We start from the raw sequence: 25,643 nt of genomic DNA on the forward strand, positions 1-25,643 counted from the left end.
GTCGGAAAAAAAAGACTTTGCATACACAAAGGTTTATCTTCCACTAACCTTTTAATTTTTTTCATATGTTTTGCATATTTGATCCCTAAATTAACCATTATATTTTATACCCTAGTGATATTTAGCTATTAAATTTTTTTATTAGTTAATCAGTTGATTTAATAAAAAAAATAATAAAAATGAATGTACTTTATAAAAAAGTTATATAATTTAAAAAGTAGTTGTAAAAATTCTCAAAATTAAAAAATAATAAATACTATAAAACATTTCGGTTACATAATATTTTACTGTTTTAATATTTTACTGTTTTGTAGTTTATTATCTTCTATGGTTTCGAAAAAAAGTACCCAGAGACAACGATAATTTATAAATTATATGATAGAACTTATAAATGATAAATTAGTTGGAGAGTTTTTTTTTTAATGTTAACCATTAATAATATATTTACTAAAAAATTTTATTAAATAAAAATTAGTGAACACAGGCTCTTATAGACGATGTGTTACCAAGAAAAGGTCTCACAAAAGGAACCACACTTATTCAAAAGCTTATTTAGATAAAAAGCTTTTGAAAAGAAAAAGGATGCTCTAAACTAAAACTAGATCCGTAAAGATTCTGTCATATACACGGTATTGGGTGTTCTTTATGTACCATCGATACATAGCATGTGCACGTAAGTCACTAAGTCGCTTCATCGATTTTAGAAGAAAACTTGTGAGCAGGGTTTTCATGGCCCTAAAACAAAAAAACGTCGAGAATGGCTGTCTTTATGAACCTCTGCAAACTATTCCGCCATCTGAAACAAACGAAAATGTTACTCCAATGGTTGAAGCAGGAACGTTAAGTAAACTTACATTCTGGTGGCTAAATCCTTTGATGATAAAAGGAAAAACTAAAGTTCTTGACGACAAAGACATCCCAAAGTTACGAAGAGAAGATACAGCTAAAGAATGCTATTCCAGATTCATGGAGACGATGAAGAAGCGACGTGCTTCCGGTGGTCGTGGTGATTCCGATCCGTCGATATTGTCAACACTGTTCGTTTGGCAATGTAAAGAGGTCGTGATCACAGGCTTCTTTGCACTAATAAAAGTGCTCGCTTTGGCTTCTGGACCTTTGATTCTACGAGCTTTCATTAGGGTTTTCCAAGGGAAAGAAAGCTTTGAGCATGAAGGTTACTTTCTGGCGTTAGGTCTGCTACTAGCGAAATGTCTAGAATCGGTATCGGAGAGACAACTAAAGTTTGGGAGTAGAGTGATCGGACTCCAAGTGAAATCGATGTTATGTGCAGCCATTTATCAGAAGCAACTCCGGCTATCCAACGATGCTAAATTGAGTTACTCCTCCGGTCAAATAATGAACTACGCCACCGTTGATGCTACTAGAATCGGCGAGTTCCCGTTTTGGTTTCATCGGGTATGGATGATACCTCTTCAGATATGTCTGGCGATAGTTATAATCTATTTTTCAGTGGGAGTTGCAACATTTGCATCTGTTCTAGTAGTAACGTTGACAGTTCTTGGAAATATCCCGTTGGGTAAGTTGCAACATGAAAACTTAACAGGACTTATGATGACACAAGACCGAAGATTGAAGGGTATAACGGAGGCTGTTACAAACATGAAGGTTTTGAAGTTGTATGCATGGGAGATGCATTTCCGGGAGGTGGTTGGAAAGTTGAGAAACGAAGAGATTAGATGGTTATCGGCTGTTATCTCACAAAGAGGCGTCTACTTGGCTCTTTATTGGTCGTCTCCGGCGGTTGTAGCAGTAGTTACGTTTTGGTCGTGTTATTTGTTGGGAATCCCACTTGATGCAGGTAATGTGTTCACGTTTCTGGCAACAATTCGGATCATTCAGGAGCCTATTCAGAGCATTCCCGATGTTGCAGCTGTGTTTATCGAAGCAAGTGTAGCGTTAGCTCGTGTTGTTAAGTTTCTTGAGGCGCCTGAATTGCAGAAAGAGGGAACAAGTCATGTGAATGTGGAAGATGATCAAGATCTATCTGTAATAATCAAATGTGAGAGGATTTCATGGAATGATGATTCATCAAAACCGACCCTAACCCATGTAAATCTTGAGGTTTCAACAGGCAAAAAGGTGGCAATATGTGGAGAGGTCGGGTCGGGTAAATCGACTCTTATATCTGCCATTCTAGGAGAGGTTCCCAACATAGAAGGCACGGTAAGTCTTCTTAAATTTTGACCTACCAAATAACTTCAAGATATATATTGTGCTCTTTACCCATTACTTGCTTCTAGCCCAGCGGTATCCGATGTTGTTTTCCTTTTTTAAAGTCGAAGGTTCAAATCCCACAATGGCTATAAATAGAATAATTTAGGAGTAGTTTATAACATTTGCTTAAAAAAAACCATTACTTGCTTCAAACAGATAAAATTGTTGTTAGTGCAATAGAAAAACTAACACCTCTATGTAATGTCACTAATTTCAGCCACATCATTCGATTATTAGGCTTGATAAAGCCACAAACTGTCCATGTCAATTTTGCCACACAACATAAATAATATGACGTTTTCAGGGACGAATCTTGGTAAAACAATACGAAAAGAAAAAAAAAAGTAAACAGAGTCACATGCATATTCTCTCTCCTCTCTCATCGACACTAAAATGCCAGTTTAGTTTGCCCTTATGTCACCTTTGAGGGGGTGGTGTTTGTATGGCATGTCAAACATAGGTCGAGTGTTTTTGTCACTTATTCCCTTAAGTCTTATAGTCTTTACCATTTTTAGTATCGGCTCCGTATATAGAGATCGATCCCTTTCTACATACATATTATGTGTGGAGAGAGAGAGAGAGAGAGAGAGAGAGAGAGAGAGAGAGCATGGCACATTATAAGTGAAGAGAGAGGAACTACACATCCTACCGCAGACGAGGGTGTTTGCCACAATTGAAGTGGTGAACCGCATTTCCTACCACATCCACACCCTGTAGTTTTAGCCCCACCCCACTAGATACATCAGACTTTTTATTCGACTTACCACTTCACTACATAAATATAATCTTTGTTTTAATAGCATATTCAACTTTTCTCTTTTTTTTTCTTTATTACATTTTAATGTATTATTTTTTATAAATTTTAATATATTAATATTTTGGTCTTAATCACATATTTGTTAAAGGAAAAATCCAAAACCGAAAAAACACCAAAACTGGACCAAGAAAATCCACGCAAAAATCGCACTTCCGTACTAAAAAATCAAGACCAATCCCAAATAGAATGAAATGAAAATAAAAATGTCAAAAATCAGTCTAAAGAAGACTTGTGTCGATACCGGTGGCCAAAAAAATCGGACCAATTCGAGATTGACCTAGACCGGTCCGGAGTCGTTAATATGCAGCTCTGCATGTGACTACTTCGCAAGAATAAAATAGGCTTTTGAAAACCCTTTGAGTCGACCTTAAACCATTTCCAACAACAACAAAATATTCTTGATATAATTCCTTTTTAGTAAGTAATATAAATTTTCAAACATAACGTTTATATTTATTAAAAATACAAAAGAAAAATGTATAAGTTTGAAACATAAAATTTACTAATACATAATTAATAAACTAATTAATATTAATCCAGTTGATAATATTCAAGATTGAAAACACAGATAATCAAAATAACTCTTTGATTAATAGGAAAATAACTCAAAACCTATATTGTGTTTTGTGTGTGTATGTACGTACAAACCATAACTCGGTATCTATACATATATATACTACCAACTTGTAGAATTAGTTTACAATTAGGAAACTAAAAACCTACTTGTTTATGATTTCCTAAAAACTAGGTTGCTATTACTTGGTCTCCAAGTCCTACTTGACTTAGGATTCCAACAATCACCCCCGAATCTCTAAGTCCTTCTAGAGAATTCTTCAACCCCGATCAAGCTCCGCATTTCCTTGAACTTGGTTCGAGCTAATGGTTTCGTAAGAATATCCGCCCTTTGTTCTTCACCGGGAATGTATTCCACCTCCACTTGTTCCTTTTCGACACAATTACGAATAAAGTGAAACCTTGTGTGAATGTGCTTACTCCTTCCATGAAAAACGGGATTTTTAGTTAGTTCGATAGCCGACTTGTTATCAACTCTAAGAATAACTTTCTCTTGTGCTTTGTTCATTATTTCCCCAAGCAAATCTTGAAGCCATATTGCTTGACATGCACTCGCTGTGGCTGCCATGAACTCAGCCTCACAAGATGATAAAGCAACGGTGTCTTGCTTTTGTGAACACCATGTAATTGGTGATGACCCATAGTAGAAAATGTGACCGGTTGTGCTTCTTCCGTCATCCGGGTCAACATTGTGACTACTATCACTATAACCAATAAGCCGCTTTTGTCCCATTCTTTCGTACTTAATTCCGTATCCAGTTGTTCCTCGTAAGTACCTTAGAATGTGTTTGATTGCACCACCATGTGATTCTCTTGGACTTTGCATATATCGACTAACAACTCCAACCGCATATGCCATATCGGGTCTTGTTTGCAAGAGGTATCTAAGGCATCCTACCACTTTTCTATATTGTGTTGGGTCGATTTCGGGTTCATCCTCGGCCTTTGACAATTTATTTCCCGGTTCCATCGGTATGTGGGTTGGATTGCAATCATATAAACCGGCTTCTTTTAAAATGCGTTTAGCATATGCTTCTTGGTTTATAGTAATCCCCGATTCTTCTTGCTTAACTTCAATGCCAAGGTAATAAGTTAATCTTCCAAGATCCGACATTTCAAAGTTCTTGGACATCTCTAATTTGAACCTCTTGATCATGCTCAAGTTTGTACCTGTGACAAATAAGTCATCAACATAAATTGCTAAAATTAGCAAGTTAGATCCTTCACATTTCCGGTACACCGATGGTTCTTTCATGCATTTTTGAAATTTCATATTCTTCAAAATCCCATCAAGCTTCGTGTTCCATGCTCGAGGTGCTTGTTTTAGACCATATAGTGCTTTTGTAAGGCGATATACTTTATGCTCGTTGCCCTTCTTTATATAGCCTTCCGGTTGTGACACATAAACAGTTTCTTTTAATTCTCCATGTAAGAATGCTGTTTTTACATCTAAGTGGTGAAGCTCCCACCCATGAGTAGCTGCTAAGGCTATAAGAAATCGAATAGTTTCAATTCGAGCTACCGGGGCAAACACTTCCTGAACATCAATACCGGGTTGTTGCACGTAACCTTTAGCGACTAACCTTGCCTTGTATTTATTAATGGTGCCATCTGCATTTTTCTTTAATTTGAACACCCACTTGAGTCCAATTGGTTTCACCCCCATAGGTCTGTTTACAAGAGTCCAAGTATTATTTTTGTTTATCGACTTGATTTCCGCATCCATGGCCTTGACCCATTCTGGTTCTTTCTTCGCTTCTTCAACCGATACTGGCTCGTCATTGGTTGTTAGAAGGAGTTCTTCGAGATTGTCAAGATCAAGCTCATAATCTTGGAATCGTCTTGGAGGTACTCTTGCTCTTGAAGGTCTTTGGTTTGCAGCTCCTTGTTGATCATTATTATTTACCGGACTTAGTGGTTCATTATCTTGTACATCCGCTCCGTCTCCAATCTCTTGATCCGATTCAATTGGATCATTGTTTACATCGTTTCCTTGGTTGTTGTTCACATCTTCTCTTGGATAGTCCCATGGTATTATGAATGAACCCGGTTCTTCATTGTTGATTCCTGCTTCTTTAATCCAATCCCACCCTTTGGTTTCATCAAAAATAACATCTCGACTCACGATTATTTTTTGTGTTACCGGGTTGAATAACCGGTAGGCTTTCGTACCCGGTTCGGAACCAACATGTACTAGTGGTCTTGATCTTGCATCCAACTTCTTTTGATTAACCGGTTCAACTTTTGCATGTGCCAGACACCCAAATATACGAACATTTTCTAAATTCGGTTTTCTTTTGTACAATTTTTCATATGGAGTTGTATCACCAAGGACTCTTGTGTAAACTCGATTGATTAGATTTGTTGAGTGATTTACCGCTTCTCCCCATAAGTAGTTTGGAACATGCATTGCCTTCATTATACTTCGTGTCATGTCCATAAGAGTTCGGTTTCTTCGTTCCACAATTCCGTTTTGTTGTGGAGAGTATGGGGCGGTGAGATGGCGTTTAACTCCGTTTTGCTCACAAAAGGAATTAAACTCGAGAGAGGTAAACTCACCTCCTCGATCACTTCTAAACACTTTCAAAGGCTTTCCAATTTCATTTTCCACCAAAGCTTTGAATTTTTTGAAGTGTGTAAACGCCTCACTCTTTTCTTTTATGAGATAAATCCACATAAATCGTGAAAAATCATCAATTAGTGTAAAAATGTACCTATTTTGACCCTTGGTTGCCGGCGTGATCGGACCGCATAAATCTCCGTGAACAAGCTCCAATGGTTGTTTCGCTTTGTATGTCGTCATGGTTGGGAAGGACTTTCTCGTTTGCTTGCCGACTAAGCATGATTCACATAATTGATTCTCATGATCTAATTTTGGTAACCCTTTGACTAAACCTTTTTTGGACATCTTTTTCATTGACTCGAAATTGATGTGCCCAAGTCTTGCATGCCATCGCCACGCATCTTCACTTAGTCTTGAATGTAGGCAAATAGGAACTCCAATCTGTAATTTTATTTTATAAAGGCGGTTTGAAGTTCTTTGTACTTTCATTAATAAGCAATTATCGGCATCGTGCATGGTTAAAAAGTTGTCTTTCATTCGAATATCACACCCGGCTTCAGTTGCTTGTCCGAGGCTTATAATGTTGTTCTTGAGATCCGGAATGTAGTAAATTTCCGTCATCAGCCTTTGTTGACCTTTCTTGCCTTGGAAAAGTATAGCACCTTTTCCCTTGATTTTTACACACGAATTATCTCCAAATTTAACCTTCCCGGTTATGTTTTCGTCAAGTTCGGAAAAAAATGACCGGTTCCCCGTCATGTGATTGCTCGCCCCATTATCCAAATACCACACATCGTTTTCTTGTGAGTCGTATCGAGACGGTATCACCTTCTCTTCATTCAAAAATACGGTCTCATGTAAAAATACGGCATCGTCGGTATCGTCATATTCAATAAAATTATTTTCTTGTAATTTTTTGATTCGGTCCGGACATTGAGACGCAAAGTGACCCGGCTTATCGCATCGGTAACAAATAACTTTTGAACGATCCTTCTTATTCTTAATTTTTTGGTTTGGGTCATTAGTATTATTGGGTTTATTTGAATTTGGGCTCGTATTATTGGACCTTTTGGTTTTGTATTGGTTTGACCCGTTTCCTTTTGACCCATTTGATCCGTTTGTCTGATAGTGCCCAGTAGATCCACTCGATCCCTTCCAGTTTCCCTTCGTTCCACTTTGAGATCCAGTCGCCTTCTTCGCAAACATCACCTTCGATTGTTCTCCATCACTCACCTCATCCTCCCTAATTCTCTCTTCGTAAGCTTTGAGCCTTCCGACGACATCTTCAAATCCCACCGTTTTTAGGTCCAATACTTGTTCAAGAGAGGCGACGATATGGATGAATTTTGATCGGGGAAGAGTTTTCAGAAATTTCTTTACTAACTTGGATTCATCAATGGTTTCTCCGAGGGCTGCTGATTTCGAGGCGATACAGGTCAATTTTCCGGCGTACTCATCAATTGACTCCGATTCCAACATCTTGAGTCGATCAAACTCGGCGGTTAGGGTTTGCAGGCGCGCTTCTTTTACACGGTCGGCCCCAACATGACGAGCCTTAATCGTATCCCATAAAGTTTTTGCCGAATCCACATCTCCGATCTGCATAATCAAGGATTCAGGGACTGCTTGATACAACAATCCGATTGCCAGGTAGTTCTTCTCTTCATTCTCTTCTGTTCCAGGGTCAATCACACTCCAAGCCTTATGAATTCTTAAAACTACCTTCATCCTTAGTGACCAGACCATGTAATTCGTGGAATTTAACATGGGACACTGAACAGAAGTTGATCCGGTTTCTTTCACAGTCACCGGTCCTCCATCGCCCCCTGTATCAGCCATGTTGACCTTACTCGTCAACAGGTAAGAATTGATCTCAAGGCTCTGATACCAATTCAAGATTGAAAACACAGATAATCAAAATAACTCTTTGATTAATAGGAAAATAACTCAAAACCTATATTGTGTTTTGTGTGTGTATGTACGTACAAACCATAACTCGGTATCTATACATATATATACTACCAACTTGTAGAATTAGTTTACAATTAGGAAACTAAAAACCTACTTGTTTATGATTTCCTAAAAACTAGGTTGCTATTACTTGGTCTCCAAGTCCTACTTGACTTAGGATTCCAACAAATATAACCTTACGAGTAACAAATATTATATATATGATATTGTTATGAAAATAATAAACTAAAATCAGAATCAACATGTACACATAAAACTTTAACACAATATTTGGTTTTAGTGACTAGTATAATAGCAACGTTAAGTGTATTTGGTGTCATATTGCTCACGAGCATCATGTATAGATATAATGGTATAATAAATCAATCCGGTCGAGTTATTTTACATTAAAACACGTGGAAAAATAGGTTTTGGGCTTCGATTAAAGATTGTATTATTAGTTTGAAATTGGATTTTGAATTTTTCAGGTTGAAGTTTATGGCAAGGTGGCATACGTTTCGCAAACAGCATGGATCCAAACAGGGACTATTCAAGAAAATATTATGTTTGGAATGTTGATGGATGAGGAAAAGTATGAAAAAGTAGTAGCACAATGCTCACTTGTGAAGGATATCGAGATGTTTCCGTTTGGAGACCAAACAATTATAGGAGAACGAGGCATAAATCTTAGTGGTGGACAAAAACAACGAATTCAACTTGCTCGGGCATTATATCAAGATGCAGATACATACCTCTTGGATGATCCGTTCAGTGCAGTTGATGCACATACTGCATCCAGTCTGTTCAAGGTAATCATCGTTTTCATATCTCTCTTTAAAAAATACAATTCATGAAACGTTTTTTATTTATAGGAATACATCATGGATGCTCTATCTAGCAAGACGGTGTTGCTTGTAACTCACCAAGTCGATTTCTTGCCAGTTTTTGACGATATACTGGTGAGCTCATGACCTATTTCACAAACTAGTTGTTTTAAGGTTTTTAAGCTCTTCCACTCTTAACGACTTTTGATTCCATTTACAGTTAATGGTAGACGGGAAGATCGTGCAAACAGGAACATATGAGAAATTACTTGCATCTTGTAGAGAGTTCAAAAACCTTATGATCACACTTAGGGATACTTCCACTTTAGATAATCAAGAAGCACATGATGATTCTCAACACGGATTTAAAGCTCTATTTCAACAAAACCAAAAAACTAATCCTAAAGAAGAAATTGTAGGAGAACAATTGCTTAAGCAAGAAGAAAAAGAAGCAGGGGACACGGGTTTTAAACCGTACAAACAATATCTTAGCCAGAGCAACGGTGTTTTCTACTTCTCTATGTTGGTTTTGATAAATTTTGTGTACATAATCGGGCAGGTGTTGCAAAATCTATGGTTGGCTAAGGAAGTGCACAGTTTTGGTGTAAACCATAGGAACATGTTGCTAGTATACACGATCCTCGCTTTCATGGTTATAATCTTATTATTTAGTAGATCTTATTTTGCTGTTAAACTAGGGGCTAAGACGTCGATAACAATGTTTATGAAGTTGATTACATCACTTTTTCGAGCACCAATGGCCTTCTATGACTCAACACCTATCGGAAGGATCATCAGTCGGGTAAGTTGATATCTTTTTACCTATAAAATTATGCTCGAATGAACTACAAGAAACTTAGGAATCTACTTTTGTTAGGTGTCATCCGATCTTAGCATTGTGGACCTTGAATTGGCAATAAAGCTTACGATGTGCGTAGGAGCAACGATGAATGCTTACTTAAGCTTTGGGGTCTTGGCGTTCCTAACTTGGCCTACTTTGTTCATTATCATTCCCACGGTTTATGTAACGATACTTCTACAGGTAAAAAAGGCTATACTTTGATTTCTAAATGCCTACTAAATTCAGAAGCTAAATAATCGATAGAAGGAATGTGTTATTAAATGTAACTGTAAACAACTATCATTATGAAAAATGACCCAACAATTATCATTATGAAGAAGGGCCTAATGACATAAAAGCTCTTAAGGTTGGTTGACAGAAATGTTGGGTTTTATCATTTTGCATATTTTGGTTCATTAAAACCTGGAGTTTACAACTTTTTTTCAGTTTTACCTTTTTGCATATTTACCTGGTAAAATCGAACATTTCTACCAAACTTAAAAAACTTTAAGGAACCATAAAAAAGGGTAAAACCAAACATTTAGGTCAACCTTAAAGGGCTTTAATGAATCACAGAAATGCGCTAAAGACTATAATTGAAAAAAAAAAAAAAAAAAAAAAAAAAAAAAAAAAAAGGTGCAAACTTCTGACTTTAATGAAACAAAAATATGCAAAACGGTAAAACCGGATATTTTTGTCAAACTTAAGGGTTTTTATATTATTAGGCATATGAAGAATGGCTTCTCTTAAAGACTAGGACTTATTTAACTAAAAATGGAGACTAGTTCTAAAAAAAATAAAAACACTCTACATGTATGTTCAGCAACCTAAGCTTTTAGCTTTTGATAAAGAACTAAATTTAAAAATAAAAATAAATAAATAAATAAATAAAAACTTCGTTTTAAAATACAAGTTTAAACTTTTATTTAAACAAAAAAAAAAACTTCAATCTAAAAAATATCTTAGGTAGTTTTCAAAAGCTTTTAGTTTTTATTTTTATACAATTCTATATTTTTTAAAAACTTAGAATTATTTTTGTCGAACACTTATACACAAATATAATATATAGTTTCTAGTTACCACCTACAACCTACCACCCACCACTTATCGGTTACCGACTTGTTTTGTCAAACATACCATATATGTAACGCTCCCTCTTAAGCTAATAATGTATTTGCATTTAGATTAATACATTGAATTTAGTTACTCTAAGCATGCCACGAAGCTTCTCAAATTTTTCTAGCTTCAGTGGATTTGTTATAACATCTGTACTCAAGGTTCTAAATGGCGTGAGGTGTGGCGTGGCGGCAAGGCCAAGCCTCAAGCTTAACGAGCCATGGCGAGCCACGACGTTTTTCAAGGCGTGATGTAAGGCGGCGATCTTGTATTAATTTAAAATTATATTACCACATAAATATAAATTTATATTAAATATAACTAGTTATTAGAAGTGTTAGATCAATAACTAATAACAAAAAGTTAACAAAAACCACAATACTTGTATCTCCGATTTGAAAAGACATAACGAAGAGAAAAAAAATTGTGTCTCAAACGAAAAAACACGCGCCATGGCGCGCCATATCAAACCTTGTCACGTGTTACGCCTAACAGCAACGTTATGAAGCTTTTCATAACGGCAAAGTCACGCCTTACGCCATGACGCGCCTTTTAGAACACTGTATGTACTTAAGTTCTAATTGTTGTAGTAGCTTAGCTTGACAAGTCCATCTTTCACCGGGTCTCATAGAAAATGGAATCATATATCAATATGTTTACTCTTGTTGTGAAACATTTAATTATCTTGGTATCTCCAACTAGGGGTGTTATTCGGTTCATTTTTTCGGTTTTCGGTTAAATCGGTTCGATTTTATCGGTTTTGGTTTATTCGATTACGGTTTATTTTGTTTGGTTTACCGGTTAAACCGAATAAATTTTCGTAAGTAAATATAAATATTAAACTAAAAGAAAAAATGTGCTAAACTTTTACCAAATAAAGATAATACACTAATATATGACATTATATTCAATCTTTCATGATGTGATGTTGGAAGAATTGATGCGAACACACAAGTTGTAGAGATGTGTTAATATAGCTTTAATCGCATATGAAAAAAAAATATTAATCGACATTTGGTTGATTTGTTTTTGATTTTGAATACAAAATAAAACAATTTTAAATTTATAATGGTTACTAACTAAATAATAAGTTATTAAAATATAAGTAATTAATCTATAAATTTATATATAAAATTTTACTTCATAGATATAAACTATGAATATATATACTAATTAAATAACTTATTTGTTTTTTTCAGTTTAACCAAAATAATGAAAATTTAACTAAAACCAAACCATATAAGATATCTTTATTTGGTTAACCAAATCAAATTAACCGAAAACCAAATAATCTGAGCTAAAACTAAACATCATTTGGTTCGGTTTGATTATTCGGTTTTGGTTTTTTATCACACCCCTATCTCCAACCAAACTCCAAATATCATTTTTAACTCCATTCTTCTCGATGTCACCCCATTTCTTGCACATTTGGTGTGAATACTATAACAAAATATAAAGTGATATTATTCATGGAGTTCAACTTTTGGTTTCAGTTTTAGTCCCTTTTATTTTAAGTTTATAGATTTCTAGTTTATTTTAATTACTAATTAAACATAAATGCTATTTAATATATGTGATATAATGTTATATATTTAATGAAATTAGTTAATCATAAATATAAAGTTTAATCTTTATGTATTGAATTTATATAAATTTAAATACGTTATAAACAAAATAAAACATGATAATATATTTTGTAAAGAGTTATATATATATATATATATATATATATATATATATATATATATATATATATATATATATATATATATGCAATTAACCTATATAGAAAAAAATGTAACATTTGTTAAAAACTAACTACTATAATCGATATTTTTGACAATTTATATAAGTTATAAAAACATATACCGGAGAATACACTTTTTGCTGTAAAAATAATGTACAAAAGGAATAGAATCTGAAATTAAACACTATTTGCATCAATTTTTACTTTATTTAGTTGTAAAAAATAAAGTTGGGTTGGGTATGGTCTTAGTATATATACTTAGAGTTTTATCACACAATCTTAATTCATGTTTTCTCTCTTCAACGCCCTTACGATCCCTACAATATGACCTACAAACCATATTTCACCTTTTGTTTTGCCTATTGTGGAAAGGGCAACCACGGGTTATGGTTGTTTATATGAGGACTAAGAAACAATTTTATGGGTCGTTTGATAGTTGCTGACTGAGAAAGTGTTGATTGAGAAAGGTCTGTTTGAAAAATAAGTTTTGACTGAGTAAGAAACTATATTGTTTGATTATACATCTGACTGAATGTACTGACTGATGCAAAATGACCACTTTACCCTGATGATGATGATGATGATAATAATAATAATAATAATAATAATAATAATAATAATAAAATTAATAAAAGTAATAGTAGTAGTAATAATAATAATAATAATAATAATAATAATAAGAATAATAAGGATAAGAATAAGAATAAGAATAAGAATAATGTATATAAAAACTTCCAACATAATAGATATTAAATATACTATTTTAGAGATTAAAACACAAAAAACCATTTAGCTTGCTGGGAAACATCATTATATATATAGAGGAGACCCGAGTTCAATTCTTGTAACCTCCCATTTCATTTGTTTTTATCCAAGGCCAAGGGTATTATTGTAAAGTCTTGCTTTCTTTCTCAGTCAGACATTTCTTACCGAGTCAGATGACCAAAGTTGGATTATCAAACGGGGCCTTAGTCCCCACCATTAACACAAACCCGAAAGTACTTCTAAATCATCCCTTAAAATACACCTAGTTTGAAATTTTCTTTATGCTATTGAAACTTCATTTTTCATAAAATATTGCAACTGAAAACTCCAGACATTTTCAAACATTAACAAAATATAAATGTTTAGAAATTAAAGAAAACAGAAAGATATGTATTAATCAAGCATTAAACATTGGTAAATAATAAATACTAAGTCATGCTAAAACATCGAGAGTACTAAATACTAAGCTATCTCCAATCTTTCAAGTAAACTTGTGTCTCTATCCACAAGTGACTCCACTATTTCAAACATCAAAATAATATGTCACACTAGCAAGCATGACCGCTTACATAGATTTTGACTCTATAATTATTATACATATAACATCATATGAAATAACATCAATATGGAATCACTTCAAGTCTTCAACTTCAACATCAACATCTAAACACTAGGACTTATTTATGAAATAAAAGATTAATTCAAACACAAATAAAAAAGGACATATACCCAACATGTATTTAATACCTAAAAACAATATGTCACTTGATCATTTTTCACATAGAAATTCTACAACGCTTCTGCAAAGGAGTTGATGCGATTAGATGGCACGAGTAAGTCATTAGTAGCAAGCCATCTTGCACAGTCAATTGCCGGAGCCGTAACCATCCGTGCGTTTAGCAAAGAAGATCGTTTCTTTCTAGAACATATGCACCTTATTGATGGCAACGCGAGTCCATTTTTTCATAGTTTTTCAGCAAATGAGTGGTTGATCCAACGTCTTGAAATGCTATGTGCACTTGTTGTTTCATTGTCTGCCTTGGCCATAACTTTGCTTCCATTTCAAGCTTCTGACTCAGGTTAGTGATTAATGATTTCAAAACCATATATAATAATCTCAAAAACTACAAGAAAGAAACGGTGTTTTTGGTGTAATTAATAATGGCAGGTATCATTGGAATGACTCTTTCCTATGGGCTCTCATTGAACGTTGCCCTTGTTGCTTCCATCCAATTTCAATGCCAACTTTCAAATCAGATAGTTTCAATTGAAAGACTAGAGCAATACATGCATATTCCTAGTGAAGCCCCAGAAATCATAGAAGCCAATCGTCCCTCAACAAGTTGGCCAAGTATCGGTAGAGTTGATATCCAAAACCTTAAAGTATGTAAGATTTTCAAACATATTTCCATGTATTATTCATTATTACAACTTTTGTTGACTATTTGGTTATGTGTTGAGATGCAGATTAGATATCAACCGAATTCCCCATTGGTTCTTCAAGGAATCAATTGTGTATTTGAAGGAGGACATAAAATTGGAATTGTTGGAAGGACAGGGAGTGGAAAAACAACTTTGATAGGTGCTTTGTTTCGACTAGTGGAACCTACACAAGGAAGGATTGTTATAGATGACTTAGATATCACTTCTATTGGCCTTCATGACCTTCGATCAAGTTTTGGTATCATCCCACAAGAACCAACTCTATTTAGTGGCTCCATTCGATATAATCTTGATCCCCTAGCAGAACATAGTGATCACGAACTGTGGAAGGTAATAATATATCACAATCAGACACATATTAATCAAAAGCCATCAACAATTTCTAATGATCATTATGTATTCTAGGTTCTTGAAAAATGCCAACTTCGAGAGGTGATTCAAGATAAAAAAGAGGGGTTAGACTCGTTAGGTAATAATCTTTATAACTTCTACATTATACTAAAGATTAAGATGGTGTTTTGGTATTAGTTATATGATGATGTAAATACAGTTGTGCAAGATGGCTTGAATTGGAGTTTGGGACAACGGCAACTATTCTGTTTAGGAAGAGCCCTTTTGAAGAGACGAAAGATATTGATACTTGATGAAGCCACAGCCTCAATCGACAATTCAACAGATACAATTATCCAAAAAACAATTCGGGAAGAATTTCAAGATTGTACAGTAATAACAGTTGCACATAGAATACCAACTGTTATAGACTGCACAGTGGTACTTGTTATGAAGGATGGTGAGTTCTTTCTTATATCTTTCTACTAACTAGCTACCTTTAACTTTTCACAAGCAAACAATCGCTCTTACAAAAATTGCCCACAAAAGCATGTATTTTGCAAGTAATACAAATTCGAAAATCCTCCATCCTTTCACAAGTTGTGGCTTCTTAAAATTTTCAAGAACGAGTTAAGGAATTCAAAATGCATGCTGATACTTTTGAAATAAATGAGAATTATGATTTTACGTTACAGGAAAGGTGATGGAGTATGACAAGCCCATGAAACTGATGAATGAATCGGCTTCCTTATTCACGCAGCTTGTTAATGAATATTGGTCACAACATAAAGCCTCAGGATTAAACTAGGTAAGATTTGTGCTACGAAAATAATCCACATATATTCCTCCTAACAACGACTTTTCTTGTAGTGTGAACTGTGTATAATTTCATATCCCTTTTCTCATTTTTTAGATCAAGTGAGACCTCATAAGATGCAATGCCAATCAATAATTAGATTTTCTCCTTGATCATGAAGAAATTGAGAATTATCGCCATGTAATTTACCTTTTTAGATCAAGATGCAATGCCTTATGATTTGGTTTAAAAAGGAAAAACTATATATCATCTATTTTAAGTTTTTAACATCTCTTAAATTTGCCACCTCTTTGGTACACTCAGGTATGTGTTCTTTTTTAACAAGCTAAATCATCTGTTTATGATCATGGATAATCTGATCTTATTATAAAAGCATATTTTATAAGATTTAACGTAACTTGTTTGAATATTCTCACACTAGGTGTGATACCCATGTATTACATGGTTTTATTTAAAAAAAATTAAATATAAAATTTTAACAATTTGAAAAGTTTGAATTTATAAGAAAAATAAGAAATTTTTTGAATTATTAAAATTAATGAGGATTTAATGTATTGGATACATTACATATATAAACTCTTTCTAATAAATATCTTACATATATATTTACCTTACATATTAAATGTGGAATTTTAATTTAATAAAATGAAAATTACAATAAAATGACAAGTGGAAAATAGAAAATTTAAAAATGTTAGAAAATGTCATGTGTCCAAATGAAAGAGAAGAGGACATGTGGCAAAAAAAAAACTTTCATTTATTAAGGAGGATATGTCATATGTTTATATACAAAGGTTTCCTAATGCTATTATAAGTTATAACTTGCCTACAATACTTTCTAATACATGATGACCTGATCAAAGCTAATCTAAGTATGTGTCGCTAATAGTCTTATGCAATCTTAGTAGAAGGTGCTCAGATGCTAAGACTGTTGACTTAATCCATAAATTTTGTTATGAGTTTTTTAATTATTTTTGCTGAAAGTTGTGATAAAAAAATTAGAGTTTTAATAAGACTTGAGCCATGTTGGCTATAGTACCGAGTCTAGAGTGTAGTGTGAGTTAGTTTCCTTATTTTTCTACATTTGATTAGTTTAAAAGGTGAAAGTGTACGTTGTTGAGAGTGTCTTGTTTCTGTTTATTGTGAAAGTGAATAAAACAGTGCAGCTTTTGCCCATTTTGTCCCCTATCCTCTGTTTTGTTTTATCTCATAAAAGCCTTCATACCACTTTAAGCTTTCCCTGTATTACTAACATTTGGTATCAGAGCATAACCTGGTGCATGCCCAAGTATCAGCCACGAGTGAAATAAATGACAAGGAACAACAATGGAAAAGATGGTCAGGTTACACTTCATTACCCCATGCTGTCAAGAAACCATTATGCTGCTTGGGCTATAAAGATGAGAGTGTTCATGCAATCTCAAGGGATTTGGGAGGCAGTCGAACCTAGAACAACAAACACTGTTGTGGAAGTCAAGAAAGACAAGATGGTATTGGCTGCCATCTATCAAGGTATACCAGAAGATTTACTATTGGTGTTAGCGGAGAAGCAATCAGCCAAGGAAGCATGGGAAGCCTTGAAAGTGATGTTCATGGGGGAGGATAGAGTGAAGATAGCAAGGATTCAAACTTTAAAGGCAGAATTTGAGGCTTTGAACATGAAAGATTCGGAGGATGTGGATGAGTTCGCTGTGAAAGTGAGCAACATTATGAGCACAATATGTGCCTTGGGAGATACCGTAGAAGAATCATACATAGTGAAGAAGATGCTAAGAGTTGTGTCATCCAAGTTCCTACAAATTGCATCAACTCTGGAGCAGTTTGGAGACTTGGATGTGATGATCGTTGAGGAGGTAGTAGGGAGGTTGAAAGCTCATGAAGAACACATGAAGGGTCACGTTGAAAATAAAGAAAGAAAACTCCTTCTTACTCATCAAGAGTGGACAGAAAGAAACAAGAAGAAAAATGAAGAAGACTCCAAGAACAAAGAAAACCGTGGAGGTTGCAGTGGGTCAAGAGGACAAGGCATAGGTCGCGGTAGAGGCACCACCAGCAACCGTGGTGGTCATGGAGGTCGTGGTTCTCACCAGCAGAAGAGCCATGAACCATCAAAAAGAAAAGACAAGAGCAAAGTGCAATGTTACAATTGCCAAGACTTCGGTCATTATGCGGTTGAATGTGGAAACCCAAGGCATGAAAGAAACCAAGATCTAAACTTGGCTCAAGAACATATCAACGAACCAGCCCTGCTACTGTCGGTTCTTGATAAAATTGTTGAAGTCCATCTAAATGAAGAGAATGTAAATCCATGGTTAAAGACAGGAGGTGATGAAGCGAGCCAAACAAACTTATGGTATCTAGATACAGGAGCTAGTAATCACATGACCAGAGACAAGAACAAGTTTCGTGATCTAAATCAAATGATTCAGGGCTCAGTCAGATTTGGAAATGGGTCTAAAGTAAGAATTAAAGGCAAAGGCTCAATAATATTCCAGTGCAGAAATGGACAGCAGAGAAAGCTCCAAGAGGTATAATATATATACCAGACTTATGCTCAAATATAATAAGTCTTGGTCAATTGGCAGAAGGTGGAGATGAAATTCGTATAATGGACCCGTTTTTATGGATCAATGATGCTACAGGAAAGCTACTTATGAAGGTACAAAGATCTCAAAACCAAATCTATAAGATTTCCATGAATGAAGTAAGATCAGGATGCTTGATTGGTGAGATAATGGAGCCAATGTGGCTTTAGGACAAAAGGATGGGTCATATAAACTTTGATACATTGAAGTTTATGTCTGACAAGAATCTTGTTGAAGGAATGCCAAAGATAAGAAAACCCACACGACTCTGTGAATACTGTCTTGCAGGGAAGCAAACGAGTAAAACCTATCCAACAAAGACTTCTTATAGGTCGAAGAAGAAACTTGAATTGATACATGGAGATTTATGTGGGCCCATCACACATACTACATCCTCTAGGAACAACTATTTCATCATGTTAGTTGGCGATTATACAAGAGCTATGTGGGTCTACTTGAGGAAGACCAAGGATGAAGCTTTCCAAATCTTCAAGAACTTCAGGGCAGCAGTAGAGAACGAAACAGGTGAAAGAATGAAGGTGTTTCGTACAAATCAAGGAGGTGAGTTCCTTTAGAACTAGTTCACCACGTACTGTGAGGAGAGTAGACTCAAGAGACATTTCACAGCACCATTTTCTCCACAACAAAATGGTGTTGTGGAGAGAAGAAACAGAACAGTCTTGGAGATGGTGAGATGCAATCTGAAGACGATGAGAGTACCAGATGTGCTGTGGGGAGAAGCTGTCAGTCACGCTGTGTATACTCTGAACAGAGTAAACACAAAACCACTCAAGAAGGCTACACCACATGAACTGTGGACTGGAAGAAAGTTGTGTGTATAACATCTTAGGGTGTTCGGTTGTGTTTCCCATGTGAAAATTGCCAAAAAACACCTAAAGAAGTAAGAAGATGGTTCATCTTGGAGTGGAGAAGGGAACAAAGGTGTACAGACTACTAGACCCAGATCTGGGGTCAATTTATGTGAGTAGAGACGTAGTGTTCGAAGAAGATAAGGAATAGGAGTGGGAAAAGACGGTCAAGATAAAAGAAATACCAGGTATGAGCTTTACAGTGGAAGGTTACGACCAAAATGATTTAGATGAGGTTGGATAAATAATAACTCTCGAAGAAGGTGAAGACAGGTTGCCACAATCTAATGATATGTGGACTAAAAGTGGGCCAGAGCCCAATACACCCCAGATGGACTCACACACAACCCTACATGATAGCCCAGATACCGACTCCATAAAGATTAGTCCGACTAGGATTCCATCACAGCAACAAGCCAACAATTGACATCGCCAGAAACCCCAAATTCTTCTATCGACTCATCAAGCACGATGTCAAGCTCTAGTGGTGGTGGGGCTCCCAAGCGATTCCGACTACTAACTGATTTGTACGAAAACACTAAGCGATTGTTGCTGGTTCACGATGAGGAAGAACCCACCTCATACGCAAAGGCAAGAAAGCGATCAAAGTGGGTTGAAGCAATCAAGACAGAGCTCAATTCAATTAAGAAAAATCGAACATGGAACCTGGTTGAACTCCTAAAAGGACGAAAAGCTATTGGATTGAAGTGGGTATTTAAGGTGAAAAGAGACCCAAATGGAAGAATTTTGAAGCACAAAGCGAGATTGGTGATACGTGGTTATGTTCAGAAACCGGGAATCAATTATGAAGACGTTTTTGCACCAGTGCCATGCTTGAGACGGTACATGTTCTATTTGCCCTTGCAGGAACTCATGGATGGCTTGTACATCATTTAGATGTTAAGTCAGCTTTTTTGAATGGAAATCTGGAGGAAGAAGTGTATGTACGACAGTCAGAAGGATTTGAGAAACCAGATCAAAAGCATAAAGTTTACAAGCTCATGAAAGCCCTTTATGGGCTTAAGCAAGCGCCTAGATCTTGGAACGCTTGTTTGAACAGGTACCTGAAGGATTTTGAGTTCATAAGGTGCTCTCAAGAGTATTCAGTATATACTCGAAACAGGAAAGGGAAAGTCTTGATAGTATTTGTGTATGTAGATGATTTGCTTGTGACAGGAGATTGCAAGTCATAAATAACAAGCTTCAAGACACAGATGAACAAATGGTTTGAGATGAGTGACTTAGGTCTACTATCACACTACCTGGGAATAGAGGTGAATCAATTTTAAGGTGGGGTCACCTTAAAGCAGGAGGCATATGCAAGAAATATTCTAGCAAAAACAAGAATGGAAGACCGCAACCCCACCAAGTGCCCAATTGATCAAAAAGTACAATTGAGAAAAGATGAAGATGGTGAGCTGGTTAACCCAACTGAGTACAGAAGCATTGTGGGAAGCTTGTGGTATTTAACACATACTCGTCCCGATCTTTCATTTGTAGTTGGTGTTGCAAGCCGATTCATGGAAAAACCAACCGAAAAACACCTCCAGTTAGTAAAGGGTATCATAAGGTATGTGAAGGGCACCTTAGATTATGGTTTTGTCTATTCAAAAGGTGAGAAAGAAATCAAGATTGAAGGCTATTTGATTTGACGATGGATGTAGATGACAGAAAAAGTACCGGTGGTGTGGCATTCTACATCAATGATAATCTAGTTACATGGGTATCTCAAAAACAATGGAGTGTTGCTCTATCCTCGTGTGAAGCGGAGTTTATGGCAGCCACAATGGGAACATGTCAAGGTATTTGGATAAGACGCCTACTCACTGAGATAACCAGCCAAGTAATAGAACCTGCAACTCTGCACATTGATAACAAGTCAACCTTAGATCTCATGAAAAACCCGGTCTTTCACGGGAGAAGCAAGCACAATGACACAAGATCCCATTTCATTAGGGAATGTGTGGAAATGGTGAAGTAAAGGTGACTCATGTTTGCAGCAAGGAGCAAAGGGTAGACATTCTTACAAAAATTATGGGAAAAGTGAAGCATAAAGAGATGAGGGAGCTGATTGGAGTCAAGCATGGAGTTGCAGATGACCAATTCTGGATTAGGGGGGAGATTGTTGACTTAATCCAGAAATTTTGTTACGAGTATTTTGTCAAAAATTAGAGTTTGAATAAGTCTTGAGCCACGTTGGCTATAATACCAAGTCTAGAGGGTAGTGTAGTTAGTTTCCTTATTTTTCTGCATTTGATTAGTTTAAAAGGTGAAAGTGTAAGTTGTTGAGCGTCTTGTTTCTGTTTACTGTGAAAGTGAATAAAACAGTGCAGCTTTGTCCCCTGTCCTCTGTTTTGTTTTATCTCATAAAAGACTTCATACCACTTTAAGCTTTCCCTTTATTACCAACAAAGACTGTCTGTAAAGTCATGAAAAAGGAGGTGAGAAACATCGGCCTACCAAACCACAAATCTAATTGATATAGATGAATCACTATAATAATGGATGCTAACAAAAACATCTCCTAAATTAACGACATAAAGAAAATGCTCTATATATATATTCAAAACATTTTTTTTCAATTCTCAAAAACAAGATAAACATTTTGTTTTCCACCAAACCAAATCTTCATCAACCAATATCTGTCCACTCGAGCATTTAATACATTATCGGATCAAATCTGCACATCCCAATCGTTGTGATATAAAATATAATTTTTCCAAACCATTCTCAACATCTATATAAATAAGTTTAAATTTAATACATCATATAACTTGTAAATTTTAGAACTTTCATCTAGAATTTAGATTATTGCGTACAGAATACAACAAAGCAACACCAGAAGCTGTTAGACCACCAAGCAGCATCAAAGTTGGATAATTAATAATGCGATTTTGTACATATGTCCACACCCACCGTAAAAAGAAATGAACTCTACATGTTGACTCAAACTTTTCTACAGAAAACTCCTACAAAAATAAAAATTGTAATCATTTTTTATATGTTTATTTAAGATCAACAAACTTTAAATTTTCTTTTTATCATATAGTATAAGGTGGTAACAAATTTTCAAGTTTAAATATTTTGGAAAGTCTTCGGGTTAAAATGCAAAAAGTTTAACCTAAGGTAAAAGAAGGGGGGGAGTCAGCAGATGACGTGGCCTGGGTTTATAATTTACCCACGTGGATAGTAAATTGAGAACAACTGCGCCTGTAATTTTCTAAAGAGAACTCCTGCATAATCTCAAATCAATTTATGTAAAATTCATTTTTATCAATTTAACTATTATTTTATAGGTTTAGTGTGAACGTTTTTTTTTTTTTACCTTAGGCAATTTGTTTTGATGAGCAAGATGCTCAACATGAAGCCTCACATTAGATGCAGCAATCACCCAAAGATTTCTGTCCACGTCAGCATATGTATATGCAACTATATCAAACAAAGTTTTTGACCCTGATTCTATAGCTTTCAAGATTGTAGATTCTCTACTTCTACGATTCCTGAAATAAACATTTTACTATAATACCCATCCAAACAAAACACCAATGTAAACTTTTTTGATAATTAATATGTTTTTTCCATACTTAAGATAACCACAAAGCATGTGTTTTGGCCATAAATTAACCCTTCCATGCATGGAGATCAAAGCATTTGGTGAGAGGTCCATAAATTTGTAAGTTGTTTGGAAGTAATCCTGAAAAAGAATAATTTAATGTTAATATAAAATTCACATGAAAAAAAAATTGCACTCACTTACATTCATATTACCACCAGAATTTATATCCAAGAAAGCACTTCCTTGTCTGAAAATAATAACAATTTTTATAAAAAAAAATATATTGGAATGCAAATAATAATTAATTTTAATGTCAAGGTGTAGGATCTTGGATCTTACCCCACACAATGATCACCTGCAATCAATGAATTAGTGCTAACATGCAACAATGCTAGATGTCCATCTGTATGCCCCTACATGTTTTAATTTTTAACTTTTTAGTTCTTAAATAAGTGATCATTTTAAGTTAATTAGATTATTAAGTTGTAATTACTGGAGCAAATATGATTTTGAATCTCTCTCCACCAATGCAGATCTCTTCTGTTCCAGAAACTGTTGTACAACCAAGAGTCCAATCATCTGTATGCCATAAATCAGAAAATAAAGTCATGTTCAAGGGTATTTTTGGTAATATGTAAATGTAAAAAGTTGTGACCTTTTCTAATGCGGCTTATGGTGTTTTTATGTGCCAAAAGACGAGCATCAGGATTGGTTTTTTGAACAGTGGAAAGCCCTGAAAGAAAACATCAAATTGATCATTATTCATCAAAAGAAATATAATTTTTAAATTATAAAACATGGGAAATGTAATTAAGATTTTTTTTTTTTAGTTGTTGCTTACCATCAACATGATCACGATGATGATGAGTGACAAATACAATTAACTTTTGTGGTAAAGCAGTAACAATTTCTGCAAGCTGGTTTTCACTTTCACTATTAAAATTACTTCATATTTAAGAAACTAAAAACATAATTTAATACATCAAAATCTATACATTTACCTCTTTATTAAACTCTGATCGACATCCAGGATCTATTATCATTGCATCTCCATGAGCAATAAAGGAACTACTTTCATGTTCAACTTGATTATTCCCATTTGTAAATACAATCAAATTTGTTGTATGAAAAGGTTGTGCTGTTTTGCTTCTCATAGGTATAATGTTTACTCCAGGAGGGTATTCCTGTAATTTTATGCAATAGCATTAAAAGTGGAGACTTTACTTGATTTATAGAACATTTAATGGAAGCCTACAAACCTGACATGACAATGTTGGAGGCAATTTCAAGGAATGAGATTGCATTGACTCTTTGAGTAGACTGTTGACTGCTAATGGCCCAATTCGATTGCCACCTGGCTTTACTTGAAGAAGCAAATTGGAGCAAATTTCATTGGAACTCCATTGACAATGGTCTGCAAAAGTCAACCCATAACATTCATTGTTTACAATATGAAACATTGTAATTGAAATTAGCATGTTGCTAACCTTTTAAAGTCTCAAGAACAAGGTCTCCAGTCACATACACAGTCTCAATAGGGAATCCTGGTCCAAAATTAGGTTCTTCCACAAGCTTCAAAAACTTCCATTCTACTCCATTGACTGATTCAAAACCTACTTGTCCCAAAACCTAAGATCAGGCAAGCAACTTGGATATTACATTGATATGCAATAACATCGTTTAGAAGTTCATATCATGATAATTCCAGAAGTCCTACTCTCTCCCTTCCAAAATCAGAGATGTGGCTTTTGGTCCAAAGAAGATACGGTTTGATTTACAAAGTGCATAAATGGGAGTTGCATTTACAATTGAGGGCAACCATTACTAAAACTATCTCTGTTCGAATAACTGATGCATTTTTACTGGATTGAATCGTAGTGCTTTCTGAATACAAAGATTATTCCTGTTTAGTTGTGCGACTTATTGAAACAGAAGGACTATTCACTTCCAAAACGAGTTTATCTAGATCACAACAACCTAGTTTAAGACCTGGTATTTTAATGAAATCGAAGGAGTACATCTGAATAATTCGATTCTATAATAAGTTTACTGTACGGATTATAACGAATTCGTTGGTAGAAGATAAACTCATTAATACCTCGGCAAGAGCTGAAGGAAGATCAAATTTCCTCAAATTGAGCTTATGCGAACACGCTTCTTCGCCTTGCAGTACAAAGTGAGGCGAGGAATCTACTTCCGGTGATAGCGAGGTCAACTTCGCCGACGGCAAGTCCCAGAGGTCGGAGTCAGCATACGAGTCGTATTCTTGATCATCGTATTTGGGAGGCGGAGTTTGCTTAACAAGAAGGAACTCGTCGTTATTGTTAGGGTTCCTGATGATCGCTGCGAGCTTGTATGTCGCCATTGATGGATTGAGAAATTGGAATAAAACGAGGGTGGAGCTTTTGGGGGATTTTTGCACCAAGATAGAGTTAGGTGCAGCGGTTTTGGTGCCACCTTACGACCTCCTTTATGCGCCGCCGTAACAGTGGGTGTGATACATTATCACAACTATTATCACAACAAAAATGTCTTGCGTCAATAGTCATATTTTTTGTGTTACAACATCAAATATAATATTTACACATCAAATATAATATTTGATAATACCA

The 25,643-nt window shown here is 35.2% G+C and overlaps 2 protein-coding genes across 6 annotated transcripts; one reads left to right on the top strand and one right to left on the bottom strand.

Moving 5' to 3' along the window:
* The first annotated feature begins 645 nt into the window (after positions 1 to 645).
* On the top strand, positions 646 to 16,288 carry LOC111904537 (ABC transporter C family member 10). 2 transcript variants are annotated; one of them, XM_023900286.3, is made up of 12 exons: positions 646 to 2,184; positions 8,627 to 8,947; positions 9,011 to 9,097; positions 9,183 to 9,764; positions 9,840 to 10,004; positions 14,216 to 14,510; positions 14,600 to 14,814; positions 14,899 to 15,204; positions 15,280 to 15,343; positions 15,425 to 15,664; positions 15,900 to 16,012; positions 16,118 to 16,288. In XM_023900286.3, exons 1-11 carry the CDS (start codon positions 646 to 648, stop codon positions 16,010 to 16,012), a joined length of 3,927 nt encoding a protein of 1,308 aa, XP_023756054.2. In that variant the 3' UTR covers positions 16,118 to 16,288. The 2 variants fall into 2 exon arrangements, with proteins under 2 accessions (XP_023756054.2, XP_042756143.1); XM_042900209.2 differs by having other exon boundaries at positions 15,900 to 16,288.
* Positions 16,289 to 22,000: 5,712 nt separating this feature from the next.
* LOC111904538 (uncharacterized) lies at positions 22,001 to 25,571 on the bottom strand. 4 transcript variants are annotated; one of them, XM_023900289.3, is made up of 13 exons: positions 25,130 to 25,571; positions 24,519 to 24,660; positions 24,291 to 24,445; positions 24,033 to 24,215; positions 23,873 to 23,948; positions 23,687 to 23,764; positions 23,525 to 23,610; positions 23,371 to 23,444; positions 23,233 to 23,278; positions 23,060 to 23,169; positions 22,801 to 22,975; positions 22,597 to 22,708; positions 22,218 to 22,444 (listed from the first exon to the last, which is right to left on the bottom strand). In XM_023900289.3, the coding sequence occupies exons 1-12, from the start codon at positions 25,394 to 25,396 to the stop codon at positions 22,643 to 22,645; spliced, it is 1,458 nt and encodes a 485-aa protein (XP_023756057.1). In that variant the 5' UTR covers positions 25,397 to 25,571; the 3' UTR covers positions 22,218 to 22,444; positions 22,597 to 22,642. The 4 variants fall into 4 exon arrangements, with proteins under 4 accessions (XP_023756059.1, XP_023756055.1, XP_023756057.1 ...); XM_023900291.3 differs by lacking the exons at positions 22,218 to 22,444; positions 22,597 to 22,708 and adding an exon at positions 22,001 to 22,155; XM_023900287.3 differs by lacking the exon at positions 22,597 to 22,708 and having other exon boundaries at positions 22,172 to 22,444.
* Positions 25,572 to 25,643: the final 72 nt, after the last annotated feature.

This window comes from Lactuca sativa, chromosome 3, assembly GCF_002870075.4.
Source record: "Lactuca sativa cultivar Salinas chromosome 3, Lsat_Salinas_v11, whole genome shotgun sequence".
In the NCBI taxonomy this organism is placed as follows: domain Eukaryota; kingdom Viridiplantae; phylum Streptophyta; class Magnoliopsida; order Asterales; family Asteraceae; genus Lactuca; species Lactuca sativa.

What these genes read in the sequence shown, in the direction of transcription:
- LOC111904538 (XM_023900287.3), bottom strand. Translation starts at nt 25,396, where the DNA reads ATGGCGACATACAAGCTCGCAGCGATCATCAGGAACCCTAACAATAAC. An exon ending in GCAGGTGATCATTGTGTGGG is followed by an intron (nt 23,279 to 23,370) that starts GTAAGATCCAAG and finishes TATTATTTTCAG; the next exon opens with ACAAGGAAGTGCTTTCTTGG. An exon ending in ATGCTTTGTGGTTATCTTAA is followed by an intron (nt 22,976 to 23,059) that starts GTATGGAAAAAA and finishes TGTTTATTTCAG; the next exon opens with GAATCGTAGAAGTAGAGAAT.
- LOC111904537 (XM_042900209.2), top strand. Translation starts at nt 646, where the DNA reads ATGTACCATCGATACATAGCATGTGCACGTAAGTCACTAAGTCGCTTC. An exon ending in ATTTCAAGCTTCTGACTCAG is followed by an intron (nt 14,511 to 14,599) that starts GTTAGTGATTAA and finishes TAATAATGGCAG; the next exon opens with GTATCATTGGAATGACTCTT. An exon ending in GTGATCACGAACTGTGGAAG is followed by an intron (nt 15,205 to 15,279) that starts GTAATAATATAT and finishes TATGTATTCTAG; the next exon opens with GTTCTTGAAAAATGCCAACT.